Source organism: Salvelinus sp. IW2-2015, linkage group LG33, assembly GCF_002910315.2.
Source record: "Salvelinus sp. IW2-2015 linkage group LG33, ASM291031v2, whole genome shotgun sequence".
Classification (NCBI taxonomy): Eukaryota; Metazoa; Chordata; class Actinopteri; order Salmoniformes; family Salmonidae; genus Salvelinus; species Salvelinus sp. IW2-2015.
In genome coordinates this window covers 17,938,350-17,956,669 of record NC_036872.1, presented here as the reverse complement: position 1 = coordinate 17,956,669, position 18,320 = coordinate 17,938,350, and the positions used below count along the sequence as shown (strand labels likewise).

Here is an 18,320-nt window from a genome sequence, read left to right as displayed (position 1 = left end):
GGTCTGGGCAGCATGTAAGGTTCTAGGCCTTGCTTTGTCCCACCCAGGTCAACTGCATATCCCTGGATATGCCASGTAAGCAGGACACATCATATTTTTCATGCGCAAAGATAGGCACTCGGTGGACATTCAATGTTGCCATTAAGTCATACATCATCAAATAATATTGGCAATATGTTAGATTTGTTCCTACCAACCTAAGGATTAATTTCATAACCACATGTAGTTATAGCTCAAACACAGACCAAATCGAAGCTTACCTTGTAAGATGTTTGCTGTTTGATAAAAACGTTGTGTTAAATAAACATTTTGACTCTCGGGGCTTGTGATCAATAACAGTAGGTCACAAGCAGACAAATAAGACATCCTCATGATCTGTGGAGTCCCGGCTTTCGGTGTGAATCAACGTATTCCCTGTTTATTTTGTTCATGCTTCACCACGCTAACCGGAATGTAGGTAGCAGCCATCTTGAAATTAGGTAATCTGCTCTGCCTGCCCTTATACATTCGTATGCCCATATATAAGTCACACCAAAGATTAAGGCACAGATCAATAACCAAGACACTCAGCTTTCTGCATACACCCTGCTTTTGCAGATAGGGGCTACTGTTCTCATACCAGACTGAATTGAATAAAAAAAACTCTAATAGGGTCACCAAATATGGGGACTTTACATTTAAGAGGTTAAACAATATGGAAGGACAAATAGCTAGTTTAATCTCACATTAACATTGTGTATTGCATTAGTTAAGTGTTCAACATATAATCTTACCTGTTTGGTCAATCATGGTGGGTGTCTGCATAAACCTTACTGTATTCCCACCGAAATGTTTGACAAGACTGTGTTGTGTTTATCCACCTTTCTGCATGTTTTATATCCTCCACTGTCAAATGCTAATATATTATTAAACATGGTCAGTGGAGAGGAAAGGTGCCTGGTCAGGTTGATTGGTACACCTGGGTTGACATGATAACTTCCGGGATCTCATTTAAACCATTATGTTTATGRCCTTTGTGTTTTATATGTCTCAACTGTTCAGTTATTATATTTGACTGTAGGCTAAGTGGTAGAAACCATGTGTGAATTTAAAATGTTTATGTTTTTAAACCAACAGGTGGGTGAGATTGAGAGTGACTGGATGCGAGAATTCTTTGGGGTGAGTTTGGATCCCTCTCAGGTGTCCACTATAGAATGGATCCTCAAGTAAAACAAATATTTCTGTGACTCTTCCTTACTGTTACTACATAGGTCAGCTGTTTTACTGTTGAAATGCAAACACCTTAAGTCACTCACTCATTCTGTGACCAAATCATGAACACTCCTGGATGGTGGACTTTGACCAGATATGGGCATTATAAACTGTCATTGCTACTTAAGCTTTTCAATATCAGTCATTAGATACTGGCTCCATTCCCAAAGAAGTGAAAAAGACACTTTCTACTATTTAGCCAAAACATTATGCCTAGTAAAAGTKCAAAGTTGTAAAAGTAATCTTAAGAAATATTATTTACTTACCAGAATTCAGTAGCTAGCCCCACACTTACCACCATTATGGCACATGATTGTGGTAGATTAACGGCCTGCCTGATGTCTCTGTTTTTTCACAGACAGTCCAGAGTCACAAACCACGCTTCATCGCCCTGCATTTCCAGGAGGTTGGAGGGAAGGACTACATGGTCAACATGGGCCATGCAGAGAACTTCTTTTGGTAAGATATCACTGTGCCAAACWCTATGGTTCACGTTCCAAAGTATTCATAAATGCTGCCTAGACTCATTATAGTTTTCTGACTATTTTATCTAATCAGCAGTATAACTCTCATGATTTATCTGGCAGGTGGTGTGCCAGAAGGGATTTTAACTGTGAACATTTTTATAAAATCTGTGTGAAAGACTATATGATGTTATCATAACCTCAGACATCTACTGTCCACACCTCCCACCAGACAACCAAGTTCCTAAAAAGTAATGATACTGTGATATTGTATGCAGCAATATGTTCAGCCTATTCTTCTCTCCTCCTCTGGMCTTCAGGAACATTGAGTCCAATAAGGAGATGAGGGACTTTGACAGGGTCTGCACCTATGTGGACAGCCACTTCAAGAACGTGGACAGCTTCACTGTGAGTTCTACAGTGATCAACTGACTGAAGTTGAATTGAGAGACTCTCTGTAACCACCATGCTTGGTCTAGGGTTACACAAATTTCAGTTGTTTGACATGAACATCGATATAGTAATGCAGTGGAGCTTGATGGACATGAGGCCTAGGTTAAGCAATGACATGTTGTGTAAATCCTTACAAGTGTTACCATTGGTGTCTTTGTCTTTAGGGCTCAGACACACTAATAGCATTTGCTGGCCGAGAGTACTTAGCACCTCTGAACGTAATTTGTGAACTGAGTTTTACATGTAGAATCGTGTGAAAAATGAGGCTGTCAGACATCTACAGTGGGTGGTCCCTAAAACACAGTGGGGTGAAGGATCAGTAGATAAATGCTAGATCCACATTCGGTGGAATGTGTACAAGCCTTTAGAAGAGCTTGTATCTCCTACGACAGTCAAATTATTGTTCAGACAGCAGTGTACCTCTGTGACCACAAGGTGGGGCCCTGCTCCATACTACTGCTCTACTGATACTTATAAATGCCCTGTTGTTTATTTTTAGATTGAGAAACAGAGGGAATATTGCATATTAGAATATCAATATACATTTTATGCTTGCCAAAGCAAAATGCTATCTTCAGGACATCAATTCTGTAAAGGTCTTACTTAAATAATTTGACATTTCTTTTCAAGCATACCTGATACACTCACCTTGTTGAACATGATATGAGTATTTTGAACATGATCATAGGGTGAGGCTTTACATTATCGTTTCATTACATAGACAGGGTAGCCATATTCCTTTTACAAAAAGCTTGTCATTTAAATATATAAATATCTGCTTTTCTCCAATAGTATAATCTGAGGACCAAGCTTCAACAACATGAAAGCAGTCAATGCTAACCCACCGGACAGCTCAGGTTTATCATTGACTTAGGGTCTCGCAGTTTATTTGAACATTAAAACTAGGGTGACTGAACAAAAATGTAAATGCAGCATGTAGTGTTGGTCCCATGTTTCATGAGCTAAAATAAAAGATCCCGGGAAATTATCCATACACACAAAAAGCTTAATTTCTCAAATTGTACATTGGGTAAAGGTAAAGACTCCGCGCTAGAAAATGGTATGTCATACACTGCAGTTGAGGAACAATGGGAAAGTAATTCTGCTTTGAAAGTTGATCAACTTGTAACCCCACTTTTGAGAAAATGGCCCTTGAATGTTTTGGTACACCTACAGGAGAGCTCTTCTTTGTCTACACCCATTCCGCATCGTTCACACCCTCTTAAGCCTTAGCCCCACCCATCTCTTTAAGGATTCACATGTGAGGCCATCTGGTAAACACATACTATMTCAAATAAAATGTAAGTTTATTTGTCACATGCACAGGATACAGATGGTGTAAACGGTACACTGAGATGGTTACTTGCATAATAGCAATATCAAAATAAGAAAGTGTCCAGATCAAAATATTTGATACATATTTTATAATTATTKGATTATTACCCGACACACTTGTCTAAATTGATGGGTCATGTGAAGGAAATGCTATAACCACCCCCCAYCCACATCTAGCTAAGTGGATGGGTCACTATTGTCTACACATGTTCATGAAATACAATAGATGGKCGTAATCACCCCTGGCTATTTTGATGGGTCAAGTAATAATCCGGACGAAYTGGAGTATTTTGTTTAGTCATGTAGCTAGCTAAACAATGAACCGGCACAATCCCAACTCATACTACTACCAATACAAACATTGTKATAGGRGTAGTATGAATCTGCAGGTAGCTAAAGCTAACAAACTAGGTTCAATGTTAGCTAGCTAATGCAAATAGATTTCTGATTTGAATAATATTACTACACAGATCATACATGTAACGTTAACTAGCGAGCCAGTAAGCTAACATTCGCTAGCTAAATAACAGTACACTTTAACTTGCAATAAAAAATAATTTCTGACAAAATTAGAAACTTATATCTGAAAATGTAGCTAGACTCTTACCCATATATGAACGCTTCACGGCAGACTGGAATCATTTAACTCCGTTTTGTTTGTAGCTACATCTTGTTTGGCCAGCATTGTGTCAAGTCACTCCGATTCACACTGACCGTGACAGAAAGCAGAGGTGGGACCAAGTCATTGTTTTACAAGTCACAAGTAAGTCTCAAGTCTTAGCACTCAAGTCTCAAGTCAAGATAGGCAAGTCCGAGTCAAGTCTCAAGTCAAGACTGTCAAGTATCAAGTCAAGTCTCAAGTCTTTAATTTTGAGTTTCGAGTCCTAAACAAGTCATAATGTGCTCTTTTTTRCACCTTTATTTAACCAGGTAGGCTAGTTGAGAACAAGTTCTCATTTACAACTGCGACCTGGCCAAGATAAAGCAAAGCAGTTCGACACATACAACAACACAGAGTTACACATGGAATTAACAAACATACAGTCAATAATACAGTAGAATAGGTCTATATACAGTGTGTGCAAATGAGGTAAGATAAGGGAGSTAAGGCAATAAATAGGCCATGGTGGCGAAGTAATTACAATATACCAATAAAATACTGGAGTRATAGATGTGCAGGAGATAACAAGAGTAATAGTTGGTATATTACATTTACGCAAATCACGAATGCTTTTAAAAATATCAATATATTTATTGCTTTCCAATAAACGTTATATTTCCATGGAAATACATGGGTAGCCATGAGAAAGACACCCCCCCCCCAATAGTGATCGACTATCGAGGATTGCTATGGGGCGCAATCGGGCGATGTAGGCTTGTACACAATCGCCCAACCTTGTTTTAGGAACGTCAGGCAGGATTTAGGCTACCAACTGCCTAGCCAGTTGTAGCTCAATCTTGGGTGCAATGATCACGTTCCCACACTGACTGACTGTGTGGAGGCTCATTGATTTAACTTTACGCTAGCCTACATGATACACTAGTAAAGTAATAAAATATATAGCTGTCGGCTATATTAGCCACGACTTACCGTTCTTTGTGCAGCTTCAAATGTCAAACAAAGTTGGAAATTGTTGCGCCTCCATCTGTAATTTTCTTCCCGCATGTTTTTCAAGTTGCAATCCGTTTCTTGTTGATACAGCGTTGTCTTTATATCCGAAAATAATAATTTGGGGTATCATCTTTCCAAGGGCTCCATCTGAATTCACCCGCCGARGTTCCTCTGCACTGCCTCGCACAACTTTTTCTCAGCTGGCACAATTTTATTGGCTGCTGTTCGATTCAAACTGTAATCCATTAAATGAAGAGTTGATGCGCTGCACACTTTTTTTAATAGCATAATGTTTAATATTTGGGCTTGGGGAGGGTATCAAGTCAGGTTGAGTCATAASGCTCAAGTCCAAGTCAAGTCACGAGTCAATGGTGTTAAAGTCAAAGTCGAGTCCAAGTCATCATATTTGTGACTCGAGTCCAAGTCATGTGACTCAAGTCCACACCTCTGGCAGAAAGTAGCCCATCACTTTTCCAACTGATCTGTCGATTGCACCTGCTAAATTCAGGGGATCAATGTTGTTGAGAAAAGTAGCAAAACTTTTGTGGCTAACGATATATCTTACAAAAACGGCACGYTAGAAAGGAATATCAACATATACTAAACAGCTCACGTTACAGACAGAATCATGCTAACCAATCAAAACTCTTCTCCTGGCATGTCCAGCCCATCTATTACCTCAGCCAATCATGGCTAGTGGGAAGGTTCCTGAATTTTTCCGTGGCTAAACCAACTACGCTCCTAATTTAACAATTTTAAATKAAATTGTATTGGTCACATACTGTACACATGGTTAGCAGATGTTATTGCGAGAGTAGCGAAATGCTTGTGCTTTTAGTTCCGARAGTGCAGCAATATCTAACAAGTAATCTAACAATTCCACGACAACTACCTAATACACACAAATCTAAGTAAAGGGATGGAATAAGAATATGTACATATAAATATATGGATGGGCCATGACCGACCAGCATAGACGAGAGGCAATAGATGGTTATAAAATGCAGTATATACATCTGGGATGAGTAGTTCAAGATATGTAAACATCATTATCAAAGTGGCAATAATAAAGTGACTAGTGATCCATTTGTTAGAGTGGCCAATGATTTCAAGTCTGTATGTACAGTTGAAGTCGGAAGTTTGCATACACCTTAGCCAAATACATTTAATCTCTGTAAAGATTCCCTGTCTTAGGTCAGTTAGGATCACCACTTTATTTTAAGAATGTGAAATGTCAGAATAATAGAGTGATTTATTTCAGCTTTTATTTCTTTCATCACATCCCCAGTGGGTCAGAAGTTTTCATACACTCAATTAGTATTTGGTAGCATTGCCTTTAAATTGTTTAACTTGGGTCAAACGTTTCGGGTAGCCTTCCACAAGCTTCCCACAATAAGTTGGGTGAATTTTGATCCATTCCTCCTGACAGAGCTAGTGTAACTGAGTCAGGTTTGTAGGCCTCCTTGCTCGCACACACTTTTTCAGATCTGCCCACAAATTTTCTACAGGGTTGAGGTCAGGGCTTTGTGATGGCCACTCCAATACCTTGACTTTGTTGTCATTAGGCCATTTTGCCACAACTTTGGAAGTATGCTTTGGGTCATTGTCCATTTGGAAGACCCATTTGCAACCAATCTCTAACTTCCTGACAGATGTCTTGAGATGTTGCTTCAATATATCCACATAATTTTCCTTCCTCAAAATTGTCCTTCCTTTGTGAAGTGCACCAGTCCCTCCTGCACCAAAGCACCTCCACAACATGATGCTGCCACCCCCGTGCTTCACGGTTGGGATGGTGTTCTTCGGCTTGCAAGCTCCCCTTTTTCCTCCAAACATAACAATGATCATTATGGCAAACAGTTCTATTTTTGTTTCATCAGACCAGAGGACATTTCTCCAAAAAGTATGGATCTTTGTCCCCATGTGCAGTTGCAAAGCATAGTCTGGCTTTTTTATGGCGGTTTTGGAGCAGTGGCTTCTTTCTTGCTGAGCGGCTTTTCAGGTTATGTTGATATAGGACTCGTTTTACTGTGGATATAGATACTTTTGTACCTGTTTCCTCCAGCATCTTCACAAGGTCCTTTGTTGCTGTTCTGGGATTGATTTGCACTTTTCGCACCACAGTACGTTATCTCTAGGAGACAGAACACGTCTCCTTCCTGAGCGGTATGACGGTTGCGTGGTCCCATGGTGTTTATACTTGCGTACTATTGTTTGTACAGATGAACGTGGTACTTCAGGCGTTTGGAAATTGCTCCAAAGGATGAACCAAACTTGTGGAGGTCTAAAGTTTTATTTCAGATTTCTTTTGATTTTCCCATGATGTCAAGCAAAGAGGCACTGAGTTTGAAGGTGTATGTCAACTTCTGACCCACTGGAATTGTGATACAGTGAATTATAAGTGAAATAATTGTCTGTAAACAATTGTTTGGAAAAATTACTTGTGTCATGCACAAAGTAGATGTCCAAACCGACTTGCCAAAACTATAGTTCGTTAACAAGAAATTTGTGGAGTGGTTGAAAAACGAGTTTTAATGACTCCAACCTAAGTGTATGTAAACTTCCGACTTCAACTGTGGTACTGTAAAGCTTCAGCCTCTCTGTGTTAGTGATAGCTGTTTAACAGTCTGGTGGCCTTGAGATGGAAGCTATTTTTCAGTCTCTTGGTCCCAGCTTTGATGCAACTGTACTGACCTCATCTTCTGGATGGTAGTGGGGTGAACAGGCAGTGGCTCAGGTAGTTGTTGTCCTTGATGAGCTTTTTGGCCTTCCTGTGGTAATACAGCCCGACAGGATGCTCTCAATTGTGCATCTGTAGAAGTTTGTGAGGGTTTTAGGTGACAAGCCACATTTCTTCAGCCTCCTGAGTTTGAAGAGGCGCTGTTGCGCCTTCTTTACCACACTGTCTGTGTGGGTGGAGCATTTCAGTTTGTCCGTGAWGTGTATGCCAAGGAACTTGAAACTTCCCACCTTCTCCACTGCTGTCCRGTCGATGTGGATAGGGGGGTGCCCCCTCTGTTGTTTCCTGAAGTCCATGATCATCTCCTTTTTTTTGTTGACGTTGAGTGAGAGGTTGTTTACCTGACACCACACTCCGAGTGCCCTCACRTCCTCCCTATAGGCTGTCTCATCGTTGTTGGTGATCAAGCCTATTACTGTTGTGTCGTCTGCAAACCTGATGATCGAGTTTGAGGCATGCATGGCCACGRGGTCATGGGWGAACAGGGAGTACAGGAGGGGGCTGAGCACGCACACTTGTGGGGCCCCAGTGTTGAGGATTAGCGAAGTGGAGAGTTTCCTACCTTCACCACCTGGGGGCGGCCTGTCAGAAAGTCCAGGACCCAATCGCACAGGACGGGGTTGAGACCCAGAGCCTCAAGCTTAATGATGAGCTTGGAGGGTACTATGGTGTTGAATGATGAGCTGTAGTCAATGAACAGCATTCTTACATAGGTATTCCTCTTGTCCAGATGGGATAGGGCAGTGTGCAGTGTGATGGCGATTGCATCATCTGTGCACCTATTGGGGCAGTATGCTTATTGCAGTGGGTCTAGGGTGACAGGTAAGGTGGCGGTGATATGATCCTTGGCTAGTCTCTCAAAGCACGTCATGATGACAGAAGTCAGTGCTACGGGGCAATAGTCATTCAGTTCAGTTACCTTTGCCRTCTTGGGTACAGGAAGCATTTGGGGACAGCAGACTGGGATAGGGAGAGATTGAATATGTTCGTAAACACACCAGCCAGCTGGTCTGTGTATGCTCTAAGGACGCAGCCAAGGATGCCGTCTGAGCCGTTTAAATGTCTTACTTGCGTCCGCCACGGAGAAGGAGAGGGGGGGGCGCAGTCCTTGGTAGTGGGCCGCGTCGGTGGCACTGCATTATCCTCATAGCGGGCAAAGAAAGTATTCAGTTTGTCTGGAAGCAAGATGTCGGTGACTGTGACGTGACTGGTTTTCTTTTTGTTGTCCGTGATTGCCTATAGACCCTGCCATATACGTCTCATGTCTGAGCCGTTGAATTGCGACTCCACTTTGTCCCTATACTGACGTTTCACTTGTTTGATTTCCTTGCGGAGGGAATAACTACACTGTTTGTATTCGGCCATATTCCCGGTCATCTTTCCATGGTTAAATGCYGTGGTTTGCCATCAATCCACGGTTTCTGGATAGGGTAGGTTTTAATAGTCACAGTGGGAACAACATCTCCTATGCACTTCCTTATAAACTCACTCACTGAATCAGCGTATAAATCTATATTATTCTCTGAGGCTACCCGGAACATGTCCAAGTCTACGTGATCAAAACAATCTTGAAGCGTGGATTCCGATTGGTCAGACCAGCGTTGAATGGTCCTCGTCACGGGTACATCCTGTTTGAGTTTCTGCCTATAGGWGGGAGAAGCAAAATGTAGTCATGGTCGGATTTGCCGAATGGAGGGTGGGGGAGGGCCTTGTAAGTTAGAGTAGCAGTGATCCAGTGTTTTGCCAGCCKGGSTACTACAATCTCGGCTTGAATTTTGACTCAAAGGGATCTTGACTCAGAAAAGCTTGGTGACCACTGTTCTAGAGTTTTTCCTGTTAACACTGTTAACGTTTCCCTTTACTGTGGCAATTGTGATCGAATCAACGCAATATTAGCCACTTTCAATGCAACATACCAAAACAAAACGAACTATGRWWGAGATTTTGTTGTAGGCAGAACACATCACAGTAGGATTCTATTGCATTGACATGCACTACTCAGCCCATACTCTACACAGACCAGTGCGGCATAAACAATCAGAGCTACAGTAGGCCTATATGCAAATAGACCATTGCAAAATATGGATCTGTGCCATTTACTTTGAACTGGACTTTGTTTACAGCATGAGCGGTCATGAGTAGATGAGCTTGTTTTGAGATTAAAGCGAGAGCTGCATGTAGCCACGTGTGCACATTTTGTTCATATCCTTTGCTTGTATCCTTTGTGAGTTATWAGCCCAGTTCTAGATCATTTGTAGTCAGCAATAGGGGAGTGATTGCTTCCTACAAGAGCACAAAACGTATACATTTCTAGACATCTTTGAAAAGTCAGGTAAATTGCTTTTTTTTGTCTTAAAGGGGCAGTGTTGTAGCCAATAGGCAGATGGCAGCATAATTTGTCTGATTCTCTGTAATAATGGTATTTTATTTTGTAAAGTATTTTGTAAAGTTTGTAAAAAAAAAAAAAATTAAGTCTCATGGAATGTAGGCTTACATTGAACACCACACATTGGCTGCTACCGTAGGCTGAATGATATAACAGCTATTTCCATGTTAAAATGTTATGGGATGCATTTTCTATATTGTTTTTGATGATGGGCCACTCTGGTAGGCCTACATTATGACCAAAAAGCCACAGTTGCCTACTTGGCCACTTTTAAAACTGTAATTTAAAGTGGGTACAGCCTCAGTGTTCACAGTAAACACACACTGGAAGTTGCACAGAATTTTCACAACGTTCAAGTTTGCACTCAGCKGACCAGAAATGTGCTCAGTGCAATTTTTTTTTAGAAGGAACATTGCATGTCACCCATTGAGCATGTTTGGGATGCTCTTGATCAATGTGTACTACAGCGTGTTCCAGTTCCCGCCAATATCCAACAACTTTGCACAGCCATTGAAGAGGAGTGGGACAACATTCCACAGGCCACAATCAACAGCCTGATCAACTCTATGCAAAGGATATGTGTCACYCTGCTTGAGGCAAATGGTGGTCACACCAAATACTGACTGGTTTTCAGATCAACGTCCCTACCTTTTTTAAAAAGTTATCTTTGACCAGCAGGTGCATATATGTATTCCCAGTCATGTGAAATCCATAGACAAGAGCCTAATGAATTTATTTAAATTTCCTTATATGAACTGTAACTCAGTAAAATCTTTGAAATTGTTGCTTGTTGCCTTTATTCCTGGAACATTCAATAAATTCCCTGGTTTTCCCTAAATCCCAGMTGGATGTTTTGTTCTCCGTGTGTAGGCAGGACCTTGGGTTACATGCTGAGCTTGTATATTTGACCTGTGAAAGGAATAGAAATACCAACACACTTAACTGTTGTATCCTTTTGTATAGTTTATTGCAACGTGACAGTATGTGGGTGGGAATGTTTCTCTTAGTTATAGTATGATGAACTGTATATTCTGAAAGTTATAGAGTGTGAGTACACACAGAGGCCATGTGTTTAAAGGCTGGTTTATACACTTGGTCTTGGCTCTCCCCAGGTCTTATCCTAATTTATTCTCTGGCCCCCCACCTCTCTCTAAATGTAACTACAGTATATGACTGTGTGTCGGTACAGCACTAAACTGCCATTATAGAGCTGTAGGAGGCTGTCTCGGTCATGGACGCTGTCTCAATCTCCACACCTGTCATACTGCCAGCTCTTAGACCAACTCTATCTTCAGCCTCCTTTCCAATGGCCTCTGTACCTGGAATAAGTACTGTTTYCCAGCGGTTTTAATTCTGAGCCACATTCTAACTGTCATAGTAGAGCCTGGTTCCTAATGGTCTGGCAGGTCAACACAGTAGTTGTTGCATAAATCCAGTCTTGGGAGGGTCCATCCCTATCACGTGCAGAGTGGCACAGTATTAACCCTAACCCCACCCAGGTGAGACCCTAACACTGGAGACCTGACAGTGGGGGTCAATGGATCTGTCCACACTCAGAGTGTGTGAAGTGGAGGGGAAAGTCAATGGCCAGGTGTGGYGAGACAGGCCAAAGTCAATAAATTTAACTCTAGATTAAAACTATTGATCCCAGGCCATTTGTAAACAATAAATAAGGGCTGAGGGGAGTGGCGGACAGCTGGGACTATGTTTCCGCTGTGCTGGGGTGTCTGCGCCCCTCCTCCCCTGCCCTAAGAGGGCTGCAGCCCCCAATGCCTCATTCTCATTTCGCCTGTGCCACCCACATTGATTTTCAATTTGTTTCTCTTCGGCTGTGGATCATCAGCTCCCTGGCCAGGAGAGGCTGAGGGATAGGGGGGAGGGGTCTCTGTTCAAAGGGGCTGTGAGGAGGGAGGCAGGCATGCAGGCATTCCCTGTACAAATGGTGTTTTGATAAAAAAATCACTTGTAAGTCGATAGTTTTTTATTAAACTGTGCACAAACCTGATTGATGAAGATAGGTGGTTGGCAGAGTATGTGGAGGAGAACCTTTCTGTGTGTGTATGTGTGTGTATGTGTGTGTATGRGTGTGACATTAAGGTTTTTATGAAAAGGCACAGCAGACTTTTACAGTCATAAAACAGTTTTATGGTTTTAAGAATATCAACAACAAAAACATCCAATGCTATTGATACCTTCACTATATATACAGTACATTATACAATGTTTCTTAGTCGGTAAACACTCTTAAAACTGCCACCATGTTGTCTCCAAACTGAGCTAATGCTCAAGCAAACTAAAATGTGATGTAATTTAATAACTGCTATAACCAAGGGATTCAGTTTAATTAGTCGATGTTAGATCGAACTTGCGAGACCCTCCGTTTAGTCCGTACCCCCTTTCTCTCCTCTAACCCCCAGCTAACCCCCCTTCCTCCCTCAACACAACATGGACAGGTCTGTCCCTAATCGCTGGTCACCCGGGCTAGTTGGAGTAGGGACAGCTCCATCCCATTAAATGAGGATTGCTCTGGCAGTGAAGATGAATGGTCTCTTCAGGGAGAGATCTCTCTTGCCGTCACGCCTGAGACCCTCTGGGTGCCGCCATATTTTTCTTCMTCCCCGAGTCGCAGCCGTCAAGGCGGCAGACAGCAGCCGTACTGCTTAATACCTTTTAAATTGTTTTAATTTTCTGTCTTTATTGATCTCAGGGTTTGATTAATCAGATCATTGAAGCAGGCAGTTAGTACAATCAAAATTGTCAGCCCATGTCAGGGATGATTAGGTGCTAAAGTGTGTTTGTGTGCTTGCGTGTGTGTATATGTGTGTGTGCACGTTTGAGTGTGTACTGTGTACATGTTATTGCAGTAAGACTATGTGTTTCTGTGGAGAAAAGTGAGTTGAGCGTAATATAATTGCTTGAAAAAAGGGGAGGATTGAAGGCCGGGTGTGTGTGTGTGGCAGGAGACTAGATCTACTGAAGATTGGGATGGTTCATGATAATAATGGAATCAGGATCAGATCATGTTGGATGACACTGACTCAGCCATTAGGTTGTTTCTTTAAGTCATTATGACTGTATTTTACCACTGAAGCCTGAGGGCTGTGTCTGACCAGCATGGTCTAGCATGTCTCTTGAGCATGTTGAAGTGAATAAAGCTGTTTCGCAAGAAATGATGACGTTGAAACTTGAAACAACTATTTGGCATGGATTCAAACTATAAGTGAGAACTGTACGAGGTATTTCTTGAAGGATGCAATATTGGAAAATCAGACATTCTATATTCACTAACAGAAAAAAATCTGTCTACCTGTACTGTACTAGCTAATGTACGTAATAAAATTGCAAACTTAAATCAAACTCTATACTATCATCAATGCAGCAAACTGCCATTCTCTGCAATTGTTTTAAAGGAGCTTGTATTTTATTATTTGTCCTTACAGGCCTTGGGAAGCATGTACTTCATCCATAAGTCATTGAAAAACATCTACCAATATGATTTTAATGGTAAGGACATTACAATCATATCTGTATGACATCATTATTGACTTTGAATAACAAAAGATTAATGACACTTTGTTATCACCTTATGATGGATCACTTCCATTCAGGCCCTGCACATGGCGATAATTTCAGAACATCTGCATCAGTCCTGGTGTGCAAACTTGGCCCTTTGTAATATATCATGATTATAATATAATTAGAGTTTGGCACAAAAGAGTTTAGGAGGAAGCAAGATCAATTTTGTATGTCAGTCTGGAGATTCCTGTCTGTATTTTTATATAACGTGTCTGATCATCTTTTGAACGCCGCCGGGGGATGGACACATCTTTTGGCCCAGACATATCAGTGAATCTGAATTGAAAGTGGGATGTATTCTTTTCTTGTTGCATAGTCCAGTCACGTTAGGCATYGAAAAAGCTCTTCAGAAAAGGCTTATGGAAGAGCCATTAACATCCCATGCCTGCCATGTTCTGTGMCGCCAGTCAGATCAGTGCACAGTGACCAAACACTGCCTAATGGCCTGATTATAGGTTCTCTGATCACATATGGTGCTGTTATAAGCTGAACGTCACTTTATTGATTAGTGTTTGCATGTTTTCTCACTATTTTACCCTTCCACGCCTCTCTCCCCCTCACAGTTAAGGATTTTAAAGCAGTGTCTGGACANCTTTATTGATTAGTGTTTGCATGTTTTCTCACTATTTTACCCTTCCACGCCTCTCTCCCCCTCACAGTTAAGGATTTTAAAGCAGTGTCTGGACAGAACAAGTATGTAGGCTCCCTGGATGAAGTAACCACAGTGGAGAAAGAAAAATTCCTGAAGAATTTCTGGCCCGATGTAAGTGTGTGTGTGTGGGCTGGGAGGTCAGGGTGGGCCGGGATGTGTTGGGACAAATGGGTCTATAGGGGCTGAAGGGGGAGTCTGCCCAATCTGACAGGGATATGAGACAAATTGTATTGAATAATCAATAATTACCAGAATGGCCCTCCAATGAGTTAGTTAAATGGTGCTATTTGTTGAACATTTCACATACAAAACATTCATCGGTATAGCTTCTGTTGTGTGATGTGTTTTGCAGTTCAAATGGTCTAGGAAGGGCTTTATGAGGACCCGGTGGATCATTCACAACCAGTACGTGCTCTACTCTACTCTACATTACTCTACTCTACTATCTACTATCACAGCTCATCAATAGACAGMGACCCACAGAGAGAGAGGCTGCTCGAACAGTCACAGCCAGCTGTCAGCCCATTGCTCACTGCTACTGCAGTGGTTGAAGCTGAAGCTCAGCAAACACCCTCYGTTTCCTCTGCACAATAGTTACTATTTGCCCTCCTGTGTCACTACCACCGGGTCTTAGACAAAAGGAGTTCATGGGCAGAGTGCTACAAGGTCACCCTGTAAGTAAACACAGCCTGCCAGTTGTATGCACATTAATTGTGTTCGGGTGGCAGCAGCAGAAAAGGAGTTAATGCTTGGCACAGGAGACAAATGTGTTTCTTTGTGGACTAGCATGCACCTCGAGTGCACTCACTAATAAGTAAGCTCTTCATAACTACCACTGAACGGTTCCCACACATACACACGTGTAGATTCGATAGAAGGCAATAACAAATATCTTCCCAATGATTTTCATTTTTTCATAGATCTGCCTGCCACTTCTCACTTTGTGTGTGTGTGCTTGCGTGCSTGCGTGCATGTGTGTGCTRTCGGCAGGGGTCTGGACCTAGTCAACGTACACCTCTTCCATGATGCCTCCAACCTCATTGCCTGTAACGCCAGTCCCTCCATTTACTCAGACAACCGCCAGAAGGCCCTGAGATATGTCATCAACAGGTAAGCCTGTCCATTCTCAGCTTTGGAGAACAACTCAAGTGCAACTACTTGAGAGATATAAGGCTTTTGCATTGAGCCCACTTCGATTAAGACCACTGTCGTTTCCTTCCAGGATATCAGACAGCAGCTACACCCCACTCCCCTTCTTCTTGTTTGGGGATTTCAACTTCCGCCTGGACACCCTTAGCCTGGTCCAGGTATTATTACATGGCCCACTTCCTTAAGAATTTAATGAGAATCAGGAAACTTTACTAATGGTTAGATGACTATTGAGTTTTAGTTGACCTAACTGTGTGTGTGTTCCAGAACTTGTCCACTTCAGCAGTGGTGCAGACAGTGAAGAAGGACAGCAGTAATGAGGTGGAAAAAATTATCTGTGAGCAGAAGGACAATCACCACAAGGTGAGTCTCCCCACCCATCAACCTCTTCCGTCCTACTGTCTCCCTGTTGTTATTCAGATTCAGACGTTTACTGTATCTCCTGTTCCTTCATCTCAAGGTTCTTCTCCATATTGAGACCAAGATATTTGCCTACCTGCACCAGGCAGTGTTCACAGAGGACAACGGCAGAGCGGTGAGAACATTATCTACTGTATACATCAACCCCACCCATATTAATCTCATGGGCTACCGCTTGCTGCCTTGACAGCAATCATTAATGCCTTGGCGCCGATGACGTGGATGTCGATTAAGGCAGCACCCCCCCTCCCCACCTCTCTGATTCAGACGGGTTGGGCTGAATGCGGAAGACACATTTCGGTTGAATGCATTCAGTTGTCCAACTGACCAGGTAGCCCATTTCCCTTTCCCGTCCCTACCAGTTCTAAACCGAAAACAACCACAGAAGATACTTCATTAACTTCTTATGGCTGCAGGGGCAGTATTGAGTAGCTTGGATGAAAAGGTGCCCAGAGGTGCCCAGAGTAAACTGCCTGCTCCTCAGTCCCAGTTGCTAATATATGCATATTATTATTAGTAGATTTGTATAGAAAACACTCTGAAGTTTCTAAAACTGTTTGAATGATGTCTGTGATTATAACAGAACTCATATGGCAGGCAAAAACCTGAGAAAAAATTCAACCAGGAAGTGGGAAATCTGAGGTTTGTAGGTTTTCAACTCATCGCCTATCGAATACACAGTGGGATATGGGTCAGTTTGCACTTCCTATGGCTTCCACTAGATGTCAACAGTCTGTAGAWCCTTGTCTGATGCTTCTACTGTGAAGTGGGGCCGAAGGAGACGGGAATGAGTAAGGTCTATCATGAGCTGACCATGCTCTGACCATGCGCGTTCACATGAGAGGGAGCTCTGTTCCATCGCACTTCTGAAGACAATGGAATTCTCCGGTTGGAACATTATTGAAGATTTATGTTAAAAACATCCTAAAGATTYATTCAATACATCGTTTGACATGTTTCTACTGACTGTTACGGAACTTTTTGACATTTCGTCTGCTTTTAGTGAACGCGCTTCCTGACTTTGGATTTGTTTACCAAACACGCTAACAAAAATAGCTATTTGGACATAAATGATGGACATTACCGAACAAAACAAACATTTCTTGTGGGAGTCCTGTGAGTGCATTCCGACGAAGATCAGCAAAGGTAAGTGAAGATTTATAATGCTATTTATGAGTTTTGTTCACTGCACAATTTGGCGGGTAACTGTATGGCTTCCTTTTGTGGCTGAACGCTGTTCTCAGATTATTGAATATTGTGCTTTTGCCGTAAAGCTTTTTGAAATCTGARACAGTGGTTGCATTAAGAACAAGTGTATCTTTAATTCTATGTAAAACATGTATCTTTCATCAAAGTTTATGATGAGTATTTCTGTTATTTGATGTGGCTCTGCAATTTCTCCGGATATTGGAGGCATTTCTGAACATGGCGCCAATGTAAACTGAGGTTTTTGGATATAAATATGAACTTTATCAAACAAAACATATATGTATTGTGTAACATGAAGTCCTATGAGTGTCATCTGATGAAGATCATCAAAGGTTAGTGATTAATTTTATCTCTATTTCTGCTTTTTGTGACTCCTGTCTTTGGCTGGGAAAATGGCTGTGTTTTTCTGTGATTTTGCGGTGACCTAACATAATCGTTTGTGGTGCTTTCGCTGTAAAGCCTTTTTGAAATCGGACACTGTGGTGGGATTAACAAGAAGTGTATCTTTAAAATGGCGTGAAATGCTTGAGGAATTTTAATTATGAGATTTCTGTTGTTTGAATTTGGCGCCCTGCACTTTCACTGGCTGTTGTCATATCGATCCCGTTAACGGGATTGCAGCCWTAAGAWGTTTTAAAGGGGGGATGAACTTCCTGATTTGGCCTCATTTTTCGGCTTGGTCATTAAGAAATGCAGCGGCCATGACTGAAGCCACACGTCTTGTGAGGGTGGTTTAATTTGGGTGTCTCGTGTGTGTGTGTGTGTGTGGTTGCACGTGGCAATAGTTTGTATATTCACTCTGTCAAAACAGTACACAGTTAGTCACTCACCCTTCTAGATAACTTGAAACAGTCTAACCAGGTCTTGTCTTGAAGTCACCTAGGCTAGCTAGTGCTTGCCAACTTCTTTCACCAATTAGCTTCAGCCGGCTYGTGTGCAACGGTAGCAAAGTTGGTTTGACATTGGGTAGCCTATCTCTAGGGCTAGTTGGGAACAATCAATAAATTACACAATGTAAATGGGACAATATTTTCATGTTGCACATCTTTTAGTCGTCTCATTAAATGCTTTCA

General features: G+C 41.9%; 1 protein-coding gene across 1 annotated transcript in view; it reads left to right on the top strand.

The window, feature by feature from the left end:
• LOC111958256 (inositol polyphosphate-5-phosphatase A-like) overlaps positions 1 to 18,320 on the top strand; it is a 55,616-nt gene that overhangs the window by 29,361 nt on the left and 7,935 nt on the right. Inside the window, exons 2-11 of the mRNA XM_023979491.2 lie at positions 1,117 to 1,158; positions 1,610 to 1,710; positions 2,036 to 2,123; positions 13,682 to 13,745; positions 14,477 to 14,580; positions 14,822 to 14,874; positions 15,460 to 15,579; positions 15,692 to 15,776; positions 15,886 to 15,981; positions 16,079 to 16,153. Coding sequence (XP_023835259.1) covers positions 1,117 to 1,158; positions 1,610 to 1,710; positions 2,036 to 2,123; positions 13,682 to 13,745; positions 14,477 to 14,580; positions 14,822 to 14,874; positions 15,460 to 15,579; positions 15,692 to 15,776; positions 15,886 to 15,981; positions 16,079 to 16,153 — 828 coding nt within the window. The remainder of the gene's footprint in view (positions 1 to 1,116; positions 1,159 to 1,609; positions 1,711 to 2,035; positions 2,124 to 13,681; positions 13,746 to 14,476; positions 14,581 to 14,821; positions 14,875 to 15,459; positions 15,580 to 15,691; positions 15,777 to 15,885; positions 15,982 to 16,078; positions 16,154 to 18,320) is intronic.